Consider the following 19,222-nt stretch of genomic DNA (forward strand, 5'->3'; position numbering starts at 1 on the left):
CACAACCCATGACAAAACACCAGACTCCCCTTTTCAGGAACTTTTCAGTGTGATAGTAATGGAGTTCCAGCCTTAACAAAGTTGTGGTGTTTTGTGCCAGTTTGCTAGTCTGCAGGCAGAGGAGGTCTGTGCAGCACAGTGGTAATTTCTTGGCAGGCATGAATTTCTTCAGTTATATCAGAATTTTCTAGGCTAGTTTCAATAACTTTGTGGTGGAGAGGTGTGCATTTTGGCTTCAGGAGGCTGAGCGCAAAACAAATAGCATGTGTAAGCCTGTGTACTCTGTATGTAGCTGGTGCATTTCAGCAGGTGTTTCAGAGCTGTTTTCTTTTACCTGCTTTGGGTAGTGTGCAGATTTTAAGACTTTATGGTTCTTAATGGTGATTTGTTGCTTACTGCATGCATATGGCATGCATCTTCGTAAGTCATTCTAGCACTCCTCTTTCTCTCTGCTAAAAATAAATGACTAATATTAGAACAGTTAAGTGATTATTCTTACTAGTAGCAAACAAGTTCACAGTAGCAGTCACTTCTGAAGTTTTTTCAACTGGAATATAGAAGACCTTTTCTGAAGATCATATTTTAGACAACCTTTTTTTTGTATTAAGTAGTGGACAAAATATAAGTGCTTAGGCAAGGAAAAAAGAGATGCATAAAACTTCAGTGAAGCTGATAGGGAAATTCACTTGCTTTCTAAAGCTTTCAGGAGGTTTAATGGTGCTGTGTAGTGGCTAGTCACAGTTCCTAAAGTGTTAATCACAAACTTGTTGGCTTGTAACTTCATATATGGATACTTCTTGAAACTTAATTTCTTATTGCTTTTTCTAGCCACCTTTGTCTTTTTCATGGTGCACTCTTTCTGGAATACTAATGTCTACATAGTACAAATTGAACCCTTCTGTTGCTTGACAGGCTTCAGAGTATTTTAGTGTAGAAGTGTAGCTTGTAGTGCTAAAGGCTCTTTAATTGAAGCAGCTTTTGTGTACTTTGGCACTGCCAGAATACTTAAAGTTACTAGGGGTGCTATGGGCATTTTAAAAATGGGGGGGGGGGGGGGGGGGGGATGGGATTATGTGGGAGGCTGTATAATAAGACCTTACAAGCATGTAGTGATTTAATCACTTGGAACAGATGCAAGGAAACTATACTCATACATTAAGACCAAGTATTTTTACAAACACTCTGCGGAGAATTAGCAGTTATGAAATGGGGAACTCGTTTGGAGCTCATGAGAGTTACTCAAAGTCAGTGACTTGGCATGTGTATGTAACATGTAAGACAGGTTATCAACAGTCTGAATGAGATGCCCACATAACAGCAAAGCAAGCTTACAGAGCTGCCCAAACTAGTGTGGCCTCATGGAGTTCAGTGTAAGCTGTGAAGTCTGCTCAGGAAGCTGAGTAAATAGTTTTTAAGCCACATCAATTTGTGTGCCTGCATGCTTGGCAGTACTTGAACAAGCTGACTTAAAACTAGCTGTGATGTGATTAGGGAACTAACAGCAATTGCAGCATAGGTAATAGTTCTAGTTTCTCAGTGCTACTGTAAGGTAGTGCTAGAGCTCATTTCTCTTGCTGTCCTGACTTCCAGGTCTGTTTTGTTTCTTAAGCCTTACTTCTGCTCTTCTACAGGGCCTTTTTCTCAGACTAGTGCTCTTCCCCTGGGAGCTCTGATGGTGCTTATAGGTGTGATGTTGCTTGGGAGGGAGGGGCTGAGCAACTTCAAGCTCTTCTCTTTCACTTCTCAATCTCACAGAAGGCATGGAGAAAGTGTTTGAAAGCTTCCTGGCTCCCCCTTTATGGAAAGAGAGAAAGGCATCCATAAAGAAGAATTAATACAGGAATGCTGGTGTGTTTCTTGCCACTTAAAATCAGTCTTCAGCTCATGTGACTTTTTAAGTGAATGGGGCAGATGCAATCTAAAATAAACATGTACACGTGGTAACTTAAAAATGCTTCTTGTTTACACTGAAGTTTGGTAATGTGCATTTGGTGTTTACTTCTAGTAAGCTTAGGTGGATCTTTCATTTTGTGTATTTAAAATAGAGTTGTAAGCTTGCCTTCAGAGTATGTTTCTGTTCAAGCAGCCTTGATTATTTTTTTCCCTTCCACCTGAGAACCCAGATTATAAACTATGTCTCATCTTAAAATTAGTTTTAAGCTTTGGCTTTATAGAATCAATTCAGCTCTGTCTGGACAGGGTGTGGTAGTAGTTCTTATGAGTGGTTTAGAGGAAAGCCATGGGGTTGTTGTCATACTTTCATGGCTTACTTGACAAATTGTTTTTGTTTTTAAGAAATGCTTAGTGTCTTGTAATAACTACTGGTGTCTGCCCAGTATCATGCAGTGTAAGGTATTGTCTGCTGTTTGTTTCATGCCTAATATAACTGTGGATAGTATCATGCCTGTAAATAATTAATCTTTTGGTTTGTTAGTGAATTCCACATGTTGTTGTTGTATAAAATAAGGTTTGCTGCTTTAATTGCAAATGTGTTTCCCTTGAGGAAGGGCTATCCTGTGAATATTTCATCCTGTTATGAGGGAGCTGAGTCCTAGTACCTCTTCAGATGCAAGGCATTACTCTTACTGAGACCAGTTTAGCCACTTACTCTTGTTTGACTTCAAGTAATTAAACACAAAAAGTCTGCAAGTATATCCCTTTGTAGCAGTGACTTGTTGCTGCTTAGTTCATTCAGGCATGTGTCTTCCACTTTTCCGGGTGAGGCAATCTTAGAAGTTGAAGTGCCCTATCTCTGAGGAGTAGTTCAACTTCTCTGTAGTGTCCTTCTTGTTCCCTGACTTCTACAACAACCTTAAGAGATTTCTTCTTTGATAAGAGATAAATATGCAAGTGTTTGTAGGAGTTAATTCAACTAATTGTTATTCATAAAACTCTAAAAGTTTTTTCATTTTATTTAATGACATAATAATGGATTATAAGCATGCAAATGCTCAGTCTCCTAGTAATGATGTGGGGGAGTTACCAAGCTATTAAACTCAATTGGGAAGGCATGGTGCTATGTTAATTAATGCCTCCCAAGTGAGGTGAATAACATAGCTGAGGTAGCTGTTGTAATCTACTACTGGAGTAGTGGATGTTTGAAGTCTCTGTTAAAGATCCCCTCCTTTAAAGATAGGAGTATGGAGCTGTCAGTAAAAATCTTCTGGTGTAACTGATAAGACTGATTTGTGGTGCAGTTGTTACTTGTGCTGCTAAGGAGGGAGGGGCAGCATAGGAAGAATGTGGGCTGTTTCCTTGATGTGGACTTTCAAAAGAGGTGGTGAGGGTGCCTGGCCAGCTGCAGACTACTAAAATGACAGAATTGTGGAGGATAGGTAATATACTAATGGTAAGAGTCAGTAAGACTTTCATAAGGGAAAAATCATGCTTCACATTTGTCGGTGACTTGAGGGAGTCTGATCTGGAGAAGACTTTATCCCAAATAAATATTCCTGTTTTAATTTTTCAAAAGGAGTTTGTAGATGTCATTGTGAAAGGCTCATAAAGCAGGCTTCCATGGAATGGTGCTGGTTGTTTATTCACTCTGGACTTCTTTTAAGGAAAGTTCCTGTGTGAATAAATGATAACTTTTCAGAGTTAAGTCCCGTTGTGTTTTGTGCTGGAACTTCTTCTTAATTGCCTGTGGTTATATTGAACAGAACAAGTGATGAATAGCAAGAAGAGTTCAGTTGTACTGAACTACTCATGGCACAAGAAGTGAAGGCCACCTGAAAACATGCAGAAGTACTTCATGTTTCTGGAGTAAGTTGAGTCATAGCAAGTAAAATTGTTTGTAGATGAATGTTAAATTTGGAAATCCTAATTTAATGTAAACCTAGTATGGGCTGTGAGCTGGATTGCCCCTAAGATTTGAGACTTTTAGGGATTTTTGAGATTCTGTTAAAATTATTTCCTTGTACAGTAGTTGAAAGCTGGTGGATCCTGGGGAAAGAAAAATGCTGTTATACCACTGCTGAAGTACACTGCAAGTCTACATCTGCAATGCTGTGTGCATTGCTGTTTCCCCTGGTCCTGCCCCTGCCCCCACCCCCGAGCCTCGTCACAAGAAGGATGCAAGTATGAAATGGCCTTCTTGAAGGAGAAAGAACTTAATAGAAGATTCTGAAATTATGAACAATCTGGAGAGGTTAAGTAGTGACTTGCTTATTTTCAAGCTATCATGCCTAGTTTTCATTTTGGTAGAAATGGTTGCTGCAAAGTAGCAAGCTCCAAACAAAAATTTCTTAACAAAAGGTAGTTATACTGTGGAACCCTTTGCTGCAAGATGTAGCTATGAAAAGCTTTACGCACTTTGGGTGTGTGTGTGTGGGGGAAGCCCTTTACTTTTTTTGTGTGTGTGATATACCCTTTGGCTCAGAGGGTTGGTGAGGCACAAATAACTCCAGGCTGAACATTCTGGTGAGAACTGTAATAATGCTTGTCTTGCTCATAAGCCTCTCCCCATGCATCTAATGCTTGTATCTTACCTCTAGTGGCTTGTACCAGGTGGGTCTGATCTCTCTGGCCTGATCTGTTATGACTCAGGCAACTTATTTGTCTGAATCACTGTGAAATCTTTCATGGAATGTTGAGATGAAGTTAATGTTTAAGGCTTGTACTGGTAATTGCCTTGAACTTGCTTTAAGATAAAAGCATAACTTTTTTAAAGCCTGAGACTTATATGCGTGTGTGTATCGGGTCTCACAAAACAGTGCTGATGTTCATAGTTTCATTTGCCTAACTGCACACAGATGCAGTTCCACTAGCTTGTGGAGCACCTGCTCAGTCTTGAGTTCTTGCTAGGCGAATTGCAGTTTCATCCCAGGAGATGTGGCAGATTGATCTCTTCAGTACTTCTACACAAAGTGCAGATCAAAAACTATTTGCAAATGTGTGACAGGACTATGACTTGTCTAATTTCTAGTGTTGCTGTTACAGTTTCTGCTTTGCAGAGACATACACATGTTCATAAGTGGTAGAGAACTCTACTAACTCAAAATAGTGAAGAAGTTACACATGCTAAGTACTTGTAAGCAAGAACTCTTTCTACTGCATGTTCTCTTGTTTCTGTCCCTTCAAAGCAAAGGTTATTCTAGGGATTCAAGTTGTATTGAGTGTGTGTGCACAGCGCGGAATTAGACTAGGTCTTAATTTAAGGCAAGCTTTTTAATAATGAGCTTCCCTGTTTAAGGGGCATAGTTTATAGGGCTGTTAAAGATGTCTCTGACAACAAATGTTGAAACAACATTCTCCTATCACATGTTCTTTCTGATAATAAATACAATATCAGTTTTATTCTGCTAATACTATAGAATACAAACAGCAATGATTACAACTGTTATTGATTTCAACTGTTACTGTACAGAATGCAGGTGGAAATACGTTTTGTATATTCTATAAATTTGGACTTAAATAATTGTAAAAAGCTGGTTAAAGGAAAAAATGCTGTTGTGTGCAGAGAATCATGATAGTGAAAGCTTAGATACTACTGTGACATTAGTACTTTGATCAAAACGTTACAACTATATATGGTGCTGGCTGCTTGTTCTACTGTACACCACCATCTGTGCTCTGACTCAGCACCGTTCTGCATTGCCAAGTCCCCAGGTCTGGGGAAGAACTCTGTGGCCTGTCCATTTTGACAGTTGAAGCAAGCAAGGCTGGAGCTAGGCTGTCTTCCTCTTCTTTTTATTTCAGCTGATGAGGTTAACTGCTCTTACCAGCAGAGAGTGGGGGTGGCCATGTGTATATAAAATACCAGTCGGGCTTGGGGGAAAGGGTAGAAGAACACGTTGATACTCTGGAAGGGTTGTCCTAGGACTGGAAATCTAAGATGTTGTGAGAGTGGGAAAGCAGTGATGAACTTTTTCCTTGGCCTCTGTGAGCTGAAGCCCCTTCCAGCTGATACTTTCCCCATTCGCTCAAACATCAGTGAACTGAAGTCAGTGTGGAGAGAGGGTTGCTGTTTGGGGAACCTCATGCAGAAGTCCCCAGTCTGTCTCTGAAATTTAATAGTATCATGATGCTTTCTGTTCCTGTATCAGTATTGCAAAGTATCCAAATATTTCATGATACAAGGAGCATTTTCAACACAGATACTGAACTCTTTTGGAACTTAATCTTATCATTCAAACAAGATGGTGTCAGACCTTGCTATCGAACTGGTGAATAATTTAGTAATTATTATTTGTTAGCATAGAGACAGTAGATAGAGAGTTCTGCCTAAAATCTGACTAAGGTACTTAGATAACTAATTTCATCAACTGCTGTGAGAAACATATTGTCTGTTAGATGCAGATGACATTGTTTTATAGATGTGCAATAAAACAAAGAAGGCTTTTTAAAAGTCCAAGTGTTAAATGCCAATTAAGAGTAATACTGACAGTATGCTGATGTGCCTGTATTGATTATGCCTGGCTTTGGTCAGAAATGTGTATCAATAATTTGAACAGCCCCTAAATACTTGTCAGATAGCTCCCAGGAAAAGTTGCTGATCAGAATTGCAGTCAGTGATAACTTTGAGGGTTTTTTATTACTGAACTTGATCACCATTGTGGCTTGGACAGATTTCCAGCACAACTGACTTCCAGCATTCTTTCCATAGGGCTTGATGTGTAAGCCTTGTCCTTTTCTCTAGGTTCTGATGTTCTACATGTAGCTCTTGGGTTCCTTCCTTACCCAGACACGCAGTTTAAAAAATTGAAGATGTAAGCATTGAGAACATAAGACTAATTGTTTAAATGAGTCCTAGGTGTGGCCAAAAACCCCAAAGCTTTGCACCAAAATCTTGGCAATGAGAGAGAAGATGCTACCTGGCAAGAAAATGTTGAAACTGTTGAGTGCTGAGAGGTCTGCAAGCAGGATTATATGGAAATACAGTACCAGGGAAGACTATTAAACTTAAACAGTTGATGTTCTTCTAATAAAGCTTGAAGCTGGTTTTATTCAGCTACACAGAAATAGTTAAATCAGTTGAAATGCTTATTTTTCTTATTGGTGGTTCTGATGGTCCAGCATGTCTTTGGCAAGGCAGCCTATTGATGTGCAGATGTGTATTAATAAATGTGGGTTGCACAGGTAGTGTGAATAGTGAGAATGGTGTTAAATTGGTGGCAGTGGTTTGGATTTAGTGTTTGACAAGCTCTTGTCAAGAGACAGCAAAACCAACTTCCAAATTGCAGTATTGTTTTTAAAGAAAAATGCACATAGAATCATAGAGTAGTTTGGGTGGGAAGGGACCTCTAAAGGTCACCTAGTCCAACCCCCCTGCCGTGGGCAGGGACATCTTCAACTAGATCAGGTTGCTCAGAGCCCCGTCCAACCTGACCTTGAAGGTTTCCAGGGATGGGGCATCCACCACCTCTCTGGGCAACCTGTGCCAGTGTTTCACCACCCTCAGCGTAAAAAATGTCTTCCTTATATCTAGTCTAAAATCTATCCTCTTTTATTTTAAAACCATTACCCCTTGTCCTATTGCTACAGGCCCTGCTAAAAAGTTTGTCCCCATCTTTCTTAAAGTTACATACGCTTACCATGAGATTGGTCAGTGTGTCTCGTGGATTGAACTTCTTTGCTGCAGGTCTGTTAGTCACAGATGATCTTAAACAACTTAAAACTATTAAAACATTTAAGTTGATCAAGAAAGCCTGGTTGCTATGCTTAACACTGCTATTTCATTTGATGTAATACCTGTCCTTGTTTTTCAAATGTGATAATACATTTTATTCAGCCTTCACATGAAAATGGTTTATGAAATAATATGTCACTTCAGTACATTCAGAGGCACTAGGGACAGGGATTGAGGAAGGGAATTGTTTGCCACAACTGCAGTCCCTCTTTGAGTAGCCAGTTGAGATTTTTTTGTTAGATGGCTTCTCAGAAGTGAGTGTTAATGTCTGAGGGCCATAATGAGATGTTCTTCAGCCATAAAATTGCTGATCTGTGTATTAAACTCTATCTTCAATATATGAAAAACGTAGCTCTTCTCTCAATACGAGACTTTTTTTAAGTGGCAAATGCATTGTCTAGAGAGGTGTAGTCTGTAAAAGCATCCCTTTACTAACCTGATGTTGCAAATAGTTAAACATAATTTACATGTAAATGGCATATGCAATTGAGTAGTGATACATGAAGTCCTTCTGTTTTATAAGTAATATTAGCGAACCATTCAGATCCCTGATTCTGTTGATATTTAGTAGTGGAAGGAGTTTTGTCTCTTTAAAAAAAGATGGCATGATACAAAAAATAAATTAGAATTTGTGAATGGCAGTTCCTTAAGTAGAAACAGCACAGCACTGTAATATGGGATTGAAGTCTCCTTGTGCTCTTCATTGTTGTAGCCTAGTTACTAGTATTTTTTCTTTACACTTATAGTTACTTCCTAGATGCTGTGCCTATTTAACCTCTGTGTAGAGGCACTTGATACTTACCTGAAGTTCATAAAATGATGTCTAGCTTAATTGTATGGCAAAGTCTACAAGCAGATTATATCTTTGAGTTAGTGTTGAAAAAAGGAATAAACCAGGATGAGATGTTTGCCAGAGGAGTTAACATCCTTCTGGGAACATTTGGTAGCAGAAGTTCTGGGTAACATTTTGGTCTTGCCAAAGTCTCCCTTGGAGGTTTCAAGTGTGTAAACATTCGTGATTTGGCTTTACTTTTAGTTTCCTTGGCAGGAAATTATTGCCATAAAAGGGTGATAGGGAGCCTCACATTAAGCACAACAGATAAGGCTGTTTGAAAAAAACAAAAACAACCCAGCTTGAGCTTTTAATATACTAAAGACTTAATGCAGTGGGACAGATACTAATGAATGCATTTCAGCTATATTTGTCCTGATTAGTACAAAACTTGAGAATACATATGGAGACATCAGGTTTCTCAACTATGAAATTCCCATCTGTACTACAAAATGAGATGGTATCATATGGCATGGAACTCTGGTCTCCTGTAAACAAGATACAGGTGGAGCATGGTGTGCTCATTCAGAGTTTTTTGGCCAGACAGAAGTTTAAAAGCAGTCCATTCATGAAGTTTGGATGCTTTAAAGCCCCAGGCTTGTTCATGTAACTGAATCTGTAAGCCTTTCAGTATATTTATATATGTTGATGAGAGTCAAATAATTTGTATTGCTGAGCAAAGTCCTTTTCTCTTATATTGGTATACATTTAAGCCAATGTACTGGTATAAATATGTAACGTATTTACAAGTGCCTGTGTGTTTGTATGTATGTATTTGGAGGGAGTGGGACTGGGAAGTCACCTTTTGACTGACCAGCAAGGCTTGTCCCATAAGCAGTGGAATTGCATAAAGTTGCATTTTGTACTGATTCATTATGTTTCTGTCGTCAGCCCCTCTTTTGTCTAGTAACTAGCAGCTGGGCAAGAAATGCTCTGGTTGTGTCTGGTTTTGAGCTAACCTGTTCATTGACAAGTATAAGTATGCTGGTTGCTGATCAGCAAGCTAGACAACTGTGAATATTGAACTTGTGCTTCTCTCTCAGTGTAACTTCTCTCTTTAGTTCTCAGCAATAACTTCTCTCTTCCATCCATCTGTTGGCCTTTGGAAAATGTGATCTTGTTTGTCCTCCAAAAATCTCAAATTTGTCTATAATTATCTAAGTTCAGTTCTTATTCTAGGCCTGAGACTGAACTCTAGGATAAAAATATCAGAACAAGGATAATAGATATGATTTCCTCAAGTAGTTTATCTATTTTAAGTGCACACTTGACTCAAATAGGTTCTGTTCTATGGTTAAGCATTGCTGTATATTTGGAGTTTCACTCAACGTTGCAAGAGTTGTAGAATCGATGAATGTTCACTATTCTGTTACTTTTTTCAGCATACCTGAATAAATTTAGAAGGCATACTTAGAGCATTGTTGGTATTTTCTTATGATTCTTTAAAAATGATACTAAGCATCATATGTTGAGAAAGGAAAAAATAGATGAATGGGAGAATTTGACCTTCTCCTAGAGGGGACTCCAAGTTTTGCTGCAACCTGGGTTATTTGAGATAAAGATGTGGAAACTAGTTCTCAGTTTAAAATTCTCAAATCTTTTTTGTTGCTGTTGCTTAAATGTTAATTGCCATAGTATAACTATTTGTCTCTGATGGGAACTCCCTGGCCATCCTGCCAGAAGTCAGCCAGGCAGAGCAACCTGATCTAGTATCAAGGATAGCTCTCCTTTGTTTTGAGGGGTGATTTAGGTGACCTCCAAAGGTTCCTGCTGTCCTAAATTATTCTATGATTTAGTCTCCACTTAATCATGGTTAACTGCAAGTGTCTTGAGTTTCAGGCAACAAAAACTTAAAAACTGTCTGCAGTTAAGCCCTTTCCCACAGACTACAGGAGGACCCTTGTTTTGGCACCTTGGCCAATTACCCAAAAGTGAGCATAGGCCTGTTTATGTATTGCTTGTACCCTGGGAAGCAATGTGATGATGTATTATGACTGGAAAGGAGTTACTACACTCTGCATTAATTTAACATAGATCACTCCCACTCCATCAGTCTTTCGGGACAGAGGTAAAATCTGAGACAGATGAAGTACTCAAGCACATAACTGAAATGACATCGTTTCTCCTGAGAATAGCTGTCTAAATTACAGCAGGACAATACACCTTATTAACTGAAAATGGTGCCAAGTTAAGCCTGGTTTGTTTTTTTTCTTCAAGTTAAGAAGCTTAAATGACCTTAAATAATTTTCATGCTTGCTGACACAAGCATGCCTTTAACTGGCTTAAGTAAACTTGTTTTAAAGTGATCAACTGTAGTGATCAGTAATCGATTTAAATTACTAAGACCTTACTGGCTTATTAACATCAGGTAATATCCTTTCAAAAGAAGAAAAGGGACCCAGGTTCACGTTTGGTTTTGTTTCCTTGTGTTCCCACAGTTGAACTGCATTGTTTGCCAGTTTACCTAGTGATTAGGTAAATGGTACCCTAAATAAATCTAAAAGTAGCCCTTAGCTGTACTATTCCAGCTAGAAATTAGGGTTTTTTTAATTCCCAGGTAAATTCTCCCTCCCTGGATATCTATATATAGACTTCTGAGGTTACAATAGGTCTATCCTATTTCATGGTTTCTCTCTTCCTCCCAAAAGTGTACACTGGCAACAAGGGAAGTCTTCTGTCTGAGATTTCTTACTCTGGGAGGTCACTAGGCCAGGGAAGTGGGATGTTGGAAGGAGCATCTAGACTCTTTAAGACTAACTCTTCTCAAAAGTTCTGTTGAATCAAGATTTCTAACTTGGCTCTCTATTTTAAGAATTTCTGAATTGAAGTAAACATTCTGACTTGCCTTTCCTATTTCTGTTGAAAAGGAGTTACTGACTTTTTATAAAAAGGACACCATGAGGTAGAACATTGGCTGCATGTAAATGAAGGCAGATACTGTTCTGAATGCTGAAAAAAAGGCAATGTAATATGAATAGTCATATTCAACTACAGCTTGTCAGTGATCTGATTACCATACCTTACTGAAAACTACTGCATTTGTAATAGTACTGTGTTTAAATGCATTTCAGTGATTGTATTCCACCTTTTTTTTCAGAAATGTTACGAACAAAAACAGTACAAAAATGGACTCAAGTTCTGCAAGATGATCCTCTCTAACCCGAAATTTGCTGAACATGGAGGTAACTGCAGACTCAAAAGATTTTTTTTCTCCTGTTGTGAGCTTAAATGTATAATCAGTCTATTCCATACTGTTGGGAAAGAAAGGAGCCTGTTGCTGAGTATGATTCTGTCCTTATGACTGAATAATTACTCTGGATTTTCAGTCTTTGTGCATTCAGACCAAGTTTCCACCCTAGCTCAGTCAAACACTCCTGTGCAGTGGGATGATGAAGATCAAAATACATGGTGGAAGCACACTGCAGTGAAGCTTCCAAGTAAGTTGCCTTTCTAGGTTTCTGGGTCAGAATGCCAGTGTGGGTTTTTCTTACATTCCTATTTAATAGCAAGCCCAGCCTTTTCTTGAATATTACATGAAGGTATTCTGCCAATGAATTAAAAGTCTTGCTTTTTTGTCAACTTCATACTCTTAAATTTCCTGTACTGCATACCAAATTGCTACTTATAAGGAGCAAAGTTAGGTGTAATCCTGTTGCTACTAAGACTTGAAGCTGAAGACAGAATCTGGAGATACTGTTCTGATAAATATTGCAGGAAATGGGACAGCAAAATGTTGCTTCTATTTACATCTGTCAGAAGTTAATCTTCAATAAGATACTCTAGTCTTACTGCATTACAGGGTTTCTGTTGCATGGTTCAGCCAATCTTCTGATACAGTGAATTTTTCTTGTTTGTCTGCTGCTGAGCAACGTAACACTGAGTGTGCATGTACTGTGTCAGTAAAATTGTTTTCCTATTTGATATTGTCAAATCTCGGCAAAATGTTCAACTAATCCTTTTCATGCTTCCATCAGTGTCTGCTGTTTCTTCATTGTCTTCATTACTTCCCTAGAGATAAAAGTACAGTTTTCTTGTTGCATTAAGTCAGAGCTGGACAAGCCACTCTAGCTTTGAAGCATTTGTCTCTACTAGTACTTGTGTTTTTATAACACCTCAGTATACATCTCTGTCTTATCTGCTCTTGCTGCCTCTTAAACTTTTCCAGGACAGCTAGCTGCCTTGGCAGTCCGCATACTACTTGGGCTCTGAGCCACTAAGGCTTTGAAGCTTGGGAGCAAAGCCTGGAACGAACAGCTGAAGCAAAACTAAGCCAATGAAATGATCTGATGAGAAGCTGCACTGTTGTCACACTTAGCTTCAGAGACAAGGAATTTGAAAAATTTAGTGAGAAGGTGGCAAACAAATGGATTGCTGTGGCTGGACAGCTATCTCCCTGGTGTGGGAAGGTAGGAGTAGCTTGCTCTCCTTCCTGCAGTAGGGATATTCTTTTTCAAGCTTCCTGATGTTATTGGGAAGGTATCATTCTAGCTTTCTCTGTTCTTACAGTGTGGATGTAGGACAACTTCAAAACCAAAAACCTTGGCTTGTTTTGGGTCATCATTCACTTGAGGTGTACTTTTACAGAAAATGGTGTTAAACAGGTCTGTCAATGAAACTCCAAACTGCTGTTATGACTGACCTTGAGAGAATAAGCTGTTGCCACTAATACTGGGGAAAAGTTTGCAACTGGAGGATAACCAGAGTACCACGATGAAAATATGACTAATCTTCTGGCAAGGGCCAAAACTAAGTGGTCTCTTATTTAGCTAAAAAACTGAAATATGAATCGAACAGCTTTCAGGCATAGTGCATGCATTACATGCAGCTTGTTTCCCACAGTGTTACTTGAAGAATGGGGGAAAAGGGGCAGCAATAGTCATACCAATGTGTTATTTGGAATCTTCTGCCTCTCAGAATGTTAAGATGCTACTACTTTGAGAAGGTTTTTTACCCTCAAAATACTGTAGCAGGAAATATGCTCCTCTTAACTAATACTTCGTAAGCAACCTGCAATAGTGGAGCTGACTGTGACAGATCTGTTTCTTACGGTATGACACAACCTAATGAATTTTTCTCTTGTTCTGCCTACCTAGAACTTTAACACACATTGAGAAGCTCTCTAAAATTGCTTTAGCTTATTGTTAACTCCCTTAAAGCCAGTTAAATGTATTTTTTAATTAGTAAAGCTTGTCTGTGTTCATCACATCTGTATGATGCCCTGCAGTGATCTTTTTAAGACCAATTTTGAGAAAGGAAATGCTACCATATACAGTCTTCAGCTGTGCTAGGCTGCTATCCTGATCTAAATTTATCATTTAATGGGGAACTTCACTGTGTAACAACTTCAAAGGATATCTGTGCTGTGAAACTGGCATATGGGAAGTGAGAAACAGAAGTATATGATATTTCTTACAGAGACGCTTGCGATGAAAGGACTGACCTTGAACTGCTTAGGGAAGAAGGAAGAAGCATATGAATTTGTTCGTAAAGGACTTCGTAATGATGTAAAGAGTCATGTCTGTATCCTTTGTAATACAAAACCTGATCTTTTTGTTATGAGCTCTCACTTCTGTGTGTATGATTTTGTTGCTATATCAGTACATACTTTTGAAGTACCATAATGTGGTCTGTAGACAAAAAGTCTAAAATAAGGTGTGTACAGTGAATATTAATTGGTAGTCAAATACTTGAAATAAGGTTTTATTTTCCTTTCTACAATTTTTGCAGAATCTTTAAGAAAAATGCCTTCTACATTTGTCTCTTGGGGGGGGGGGAAAGACCATCTATGATGTTTACTTTCTGCATAGAATAGGTACAGCTGGCCTTTTCTAAAGTTTTCTTCTCTCTTAAAGGTATAAGAAATCCAATCTAGCGGTATTCTGAAAATACCTATTTTGCCACTAAATTTGAGATAATAGTTTAGGTCTACTGGCCTGATGACTACTACTCTGTTCTAAGCTTGTCTTGCAAAAGTTTATACCTGTGAAATACTTAACAGCTGCCCAAGAGCTTTGGGAGTAGCTGTCTTCTGTTTAAGCCACAGGTGGGAGGCTACTTCAGGTTTGCACAGAATGCCTTACTTGTTCTGTATGCATTTGAGTAGCTCGTTAAGGGGCAAATTTCCCATTAAATATTTAAGTTTTTAAGTTTTTAACATTAAAAAAACCTCTTCCTTTAGTATCATAGGAAACACTTTCTGATGGCCATCTCGTTAAGACAAAGGGATAGCTGTTTACAGCATTCGTATATTAAAAGTCCAGGGAGCTTGAGGGTTGGGAAAAACCTCTAAGTGTATGGAGGTTATCAGAGTTACTAGAGGTATGCCATAAAACAGTCAAAGCTAACTTGTATCTTCTTGATCTTAAAAGCAACTTTAATCTATGTGTAAGAAGTCTTGCACCTTAAATCAGGGAGCAAAAGAATCTGGACGAGTTAGTGGAGAGTTTTGGGGGATTCTGATTGCTAAACAAAATTCCAGAGTGAGATTTATCAGCCTCGCTCATTCTTGTCTGCAATTCATGCTGACTCTTAAAACTGTCTAGAAGACTTCCCTACAAATGCTGGAGGGATCTGTGCTTTTTCAGATCTAATTTGGGTGGTGGGGTGCTCAAAGGGACCCTCCTCCTGGACAAGTTTAAAAAAAAAATGGATTTTTTTGAGTTTTAGTGCATTTTTATCACTGTTTTACTGACTTGTTAAACTTACCTTGCCTTAAGAAGACTACAAAGATATTTTTGTTTTCTGAGTTCAGAGACAGTGTCAACTCACCTGAATCCTGTTAGGCACAAATGTGTTGGTTTTTTTTAAGCTGCATCTGTAGAACTAGCTCTGACAAAGCAAGAAGTTCCAACTTTTTCCATTCAAGTGTATTGTTACAGCTCTACAGAGAATCCCCTAGAATAATCTGTTTATGCAGGATTACTTCTCTAGTGAGCATAAGCTAGCTGATACTGAATTAATTCCAGACTAGGCATCAGGTTTGTCACAGTATTTTCAGTTGTCATCTCTTGGTAAATTCTAAAGAAATAGCAAACCTCTTTTACTATTAGCACACTTTAAGACCACCTGATGTGCTATCATTATGTCACTACCCAAATATCTGAATCTTTCCTGATGGTGGGGCTTAAGTACATGGGGAGAGTCAAGGCTAGGAGAATGTATATTCTAGCCCATGAGAAACTGAGATCTGTGGCTGAGCTTTTTAATAAAGGTTCCTTCTACAGCCTTTGCAAAGGCTTGTGACTAGCCATGAAGTTCTGATGAAAGCTTGAAGGCCTGTTGATCCTCAGTGCTACTTAAGCAGAGCTTGGGAGGTTCTCTAAAATAATGTTTACATTTCCCGTTGTATGTGAGCTTAATGCCTGTCATTTGGTTTAAAGGGAGAGGTGGGGGGTAGACACTAAAGTCACTTCGTTCCAGTAGGTGGTTTCGAGGAGATGCAATACATCTATGTGTTCTTATTTTCTTGTGGTAACAGTTGAAGGTGCTTTTGATGTATTTTGTCATCTGTGCTTTTTAGACAGCACCTGGTAGAGGGTGTTTAAAATACAGCCGGTCATTTCAGTGTTCTGACTTGTTTAAGGAGGAGTAGAAGATTTTGATTCTTCTGCGATTCCCCATATTAAGGTTTGGGGGAAAATGGCCATTGTAAAATTGTTTAGAAATCCAGAAATTTTTTGGTCAAACTACAAATGGATTCTGACCCATTTTTGGGTATAACTTGAGTAATGATCTGGTCAGAGATCTACACTTATTTCAAGAAGTGTTTCAGGTAGTGGCATGTTATACGCGGGACACTGTAGGAGCATGTGCAAGACTGCCTAGAGCTGTCTATTATAATAAATTGGTGGCACTGTGCTTTACTGGCTTGCGTCAACTGTTAAAATTTCTTATGCTTAGTCTTGACCACTGTACACACTTACTTCTGAATGGGTTTATGCTTTTCTTTACTTGATTGCTTGGTAAAGAATATGATTTATGAAAGATTAAGCCAGATTACCAATTGAATCCAGGAATGGTAATGATGCCTGATAAATTACTGAAAGCATTATCTTGGTCTAAGTACACTGTTAAAGTGCACATAAATTCTTTTGGACTGAATTGTCTTGCTATAGGTGAGAATCTAAAATACCAGTAGTTCTGAGGCAGGTATATGAAGATGCTACATTTAACTTTGATCCACGTCCTGAATACCTGAACTCAAATAGGCAAGGCAGGATTTATAGAACGAAGTAGCAGTATTAGGCCAACTGCTGTAATTGTATCCAAAATTGTTTCATCCCCCTTTCCCGTTCAGTCTTAAATCATGATGGCAGCAGTAGCAGCTCTCCTAGCAGTCTCGGAGGCATATGGAGTTTGTGTGCTTCAGCTGGCTGAAATTAATTTGGTGTTTCTGTAGAAATGCAAAACAGGGTCTCTTGCTTGCGTATTAGAAGTTTCCTTCAGACTATTAATTCTCACAAGTCTTTTGGCTGGAGTTTTATATCTCTTACTCCTGATAATGATGAACCTGCTTTCTATCTTAATATGTAGAACTTACTTCAGGACCTGAGTCTTTCTTAGAAAGAGGGAACTTATAGTTCTGTTTCTTTGATTAATTTGACCAGGTTAACGCATTGAATTTTTTGTGCTTTATCAACTTTTTGAGATGTGAAGCTTAGAAATTATTAATCTTTGGAGGGAACAGTTGCTTCTGTTTCAATTCAATGACATAAGAAGTCTTAAATATTTTGGTTATTAGCACTATGAGTTATTTGTGCCGTCTTAACTGAAAGTGGGTGAAGGATGCATATACCTCTCCCCGAGATTTGCTGGGTTTTGGTGCTTCCAGGACACATAGGAGAGCTTCTTGAGAGAACTTTTGAGCCACTTCTAATTTGAAAATCACAGTAAGTTCAGATTTACTAGTGTGGAAGATGTTGCCTCAATGAGCTACTGGTAACCTGGAGTAGCAAAAAGTAGATCGTGTCAAGTAACCTTTCATTTAATATGACTTTTGGAGACTGATGTAAGCGCACACAGTGTAGTGTGTCATTATGACATATGTTGGCTTCATGCTTTGAATTCAGAATCTTTCCAGGATAAAAAAGGATGCTTGTGAGAAGTCTATTGAAATGACACACTACTGATGGAAATCTGAGATGCTGAGAATGTGACAGACTTTTGACACACAGAAATGCTAAGATTTCCTTTTGTCAATGAATAAAGTGTAGCTCTATGTTTATCCCTTACTGTAAAATATGGAGACTAATTGAGGTTACAGATAGGCAGGTGAGGAAAAGTCAAACTTTTACACCAATTGTACTGTTAGACACTTCTAGGGGTAAGAATTCCTACTGTAATTACAGTAGTATGTTTTAAACAACACATCTGCAGGAATAACTCTTCTGGGTCTTGTGGAGTTTGGATCATTTAGTTTGTATAACAATGTTTTGGGGGGTTATGAATGTGACAAGACTTTTAAATGAGACTTATTGCTTATTTGGAAGCATTTAATATTTTAAAATGTGTCAGTAAAGTCTGGCTTCAGTAATCAAACTTAATTTATAAGGGTGCTGATCTTCAAGGAAGATGGCAAGTTGTTTGGTCTGTAACACAAATGCGCTGCAGTTACTTTGTGAAAATTGTGAATGTATCTTCCTTAACGTGCATTAGGTTGGCATGTCTATGGTCTCTTGCAACGTTCTGATAAGAAATACGATGAAGCCATCAAGTGTTACCGGAATGCACTTAAACTAGATAAAGATAATCTACAGATCTTGAGAGATCTCTCTCTGTTGCAGATTCAGATGAGGGATTTAGAAGGATATAGAGTAAGTATTCTCTTTGAATTCCCATTTATTGCTGTTAGCATTCTCTTGTTATTCTATTCCATTATTAAGTCTCTTGTTGGTAGTAATTCTGTTGCTACTTGTTTTTGCTGTTTCAAAAGTGTGTTAAACTCTTGTTTAGGAAAGCATGAAAATGTATTGCAGCCAAGCTCCATATGATGTTGAGAACAGAACTAAAAGTACAGTTATTCTGTACAATTTGACTTGTGGATCACCTTGTAAAACTAGTTCTCAACTTATTTTTCACTAAAATAATGAAAATAAAAAGGATAAGACTTAAAGCTTAGCAAGTAAGAGTACTTAACTGTGGTTTTGTGAAGTACTGCAAATGGTGTTTTGGGTGCATATACTGAAGGTGTTTTTTGTGAGAAATACACTATCATGTTTCTTCTGAGTATATGGGAAACTTGCCCCATGATGACTGATTTCTTGAATCCCAGTACTGATTTTATCATAAATAAAACTTTTAACTCTGTTTTTAGACAAATTTTGTGGTTTCAAAATGGCTGCACTGATTTGGCTGTGAAAGGGAGAAGTCCGGTTCCTCTTTCATCCTCTGTTTCATGTGAAGTAGAAGACTGGATTGTGGGCTTCAGCGTTAGTTGGTCTCCTTCACTGAGGATGTTGAATTTGCTAATGCAAGCAAAGGGAATAACTGACTTAGGGGTATGATTTGACTCAGGAAGGGGTCTGAGAAGTACTGCAGCAGTATGAGGACCTTGTACCTGGGCATGAGGAGAGTAGGACTGCTCTTTCGGTGGCAGTGAGCTCATGCTTTCTAATGGAAATCCCTTTCTGAGATTTTAAAGCTCTGTCTTTGGAAATAATTTAGGCCCTTAAGAAGTACTCTTGAAAATGACACCGTTTGTGTCCCAACAAATAGACTTCGTGCTTTGTACCATGACTCCTATATTTAGAATGTAGCCTCCAGAT

The 19,222-nt window shown here is 38.5% G+C and overlaps 1 protein-coding gene across 1 annotated transcript in view; it reads left to right on the forward strand.

Moving 5' to 3' along the window:
- Positions 1–19,222, forward strand: part of NAA16 (N-alpha-acetyltransferase 16, NatA auxiliary subunit) — a 79,287-nt gene that overhangs the window by 1,227 nt on the left and 58,838 nt on the right. Inside the window, exons 2-4 of the mRNA XM_076363324.1 lie at positions 11,557–11,641; positions 13,875–13,979; positions 18,114–18,271. Of these exons, the coding sequence (XP_076219439.1) occupies positions 11,557–11,641; positions 13,875–13,979; positions 18,114–18,271 (348 nt within the window). The remainder of the gene's footprint in view (positions 1–11,556; positions 11,642–13,874; positions 13,980–18,113; positions 18,272–19,222) is intronic.

Source organism: Aptenodytes patagonicus, chromosome 1 (genome assembly GCF_965638725.1).
Source record: "Aptenodytes patagonicus chromosome 1, bAptPat1.pri.cur, whole genome shotgun sequence".
NCBI classification, from domain to species: domain Eukaryota; kingdom Metazoa; phylum Chordata; class Aves; order Sphenisciformes; family Spheniscidae; genus Aptenodytes; species Aptenodytes patagonicus.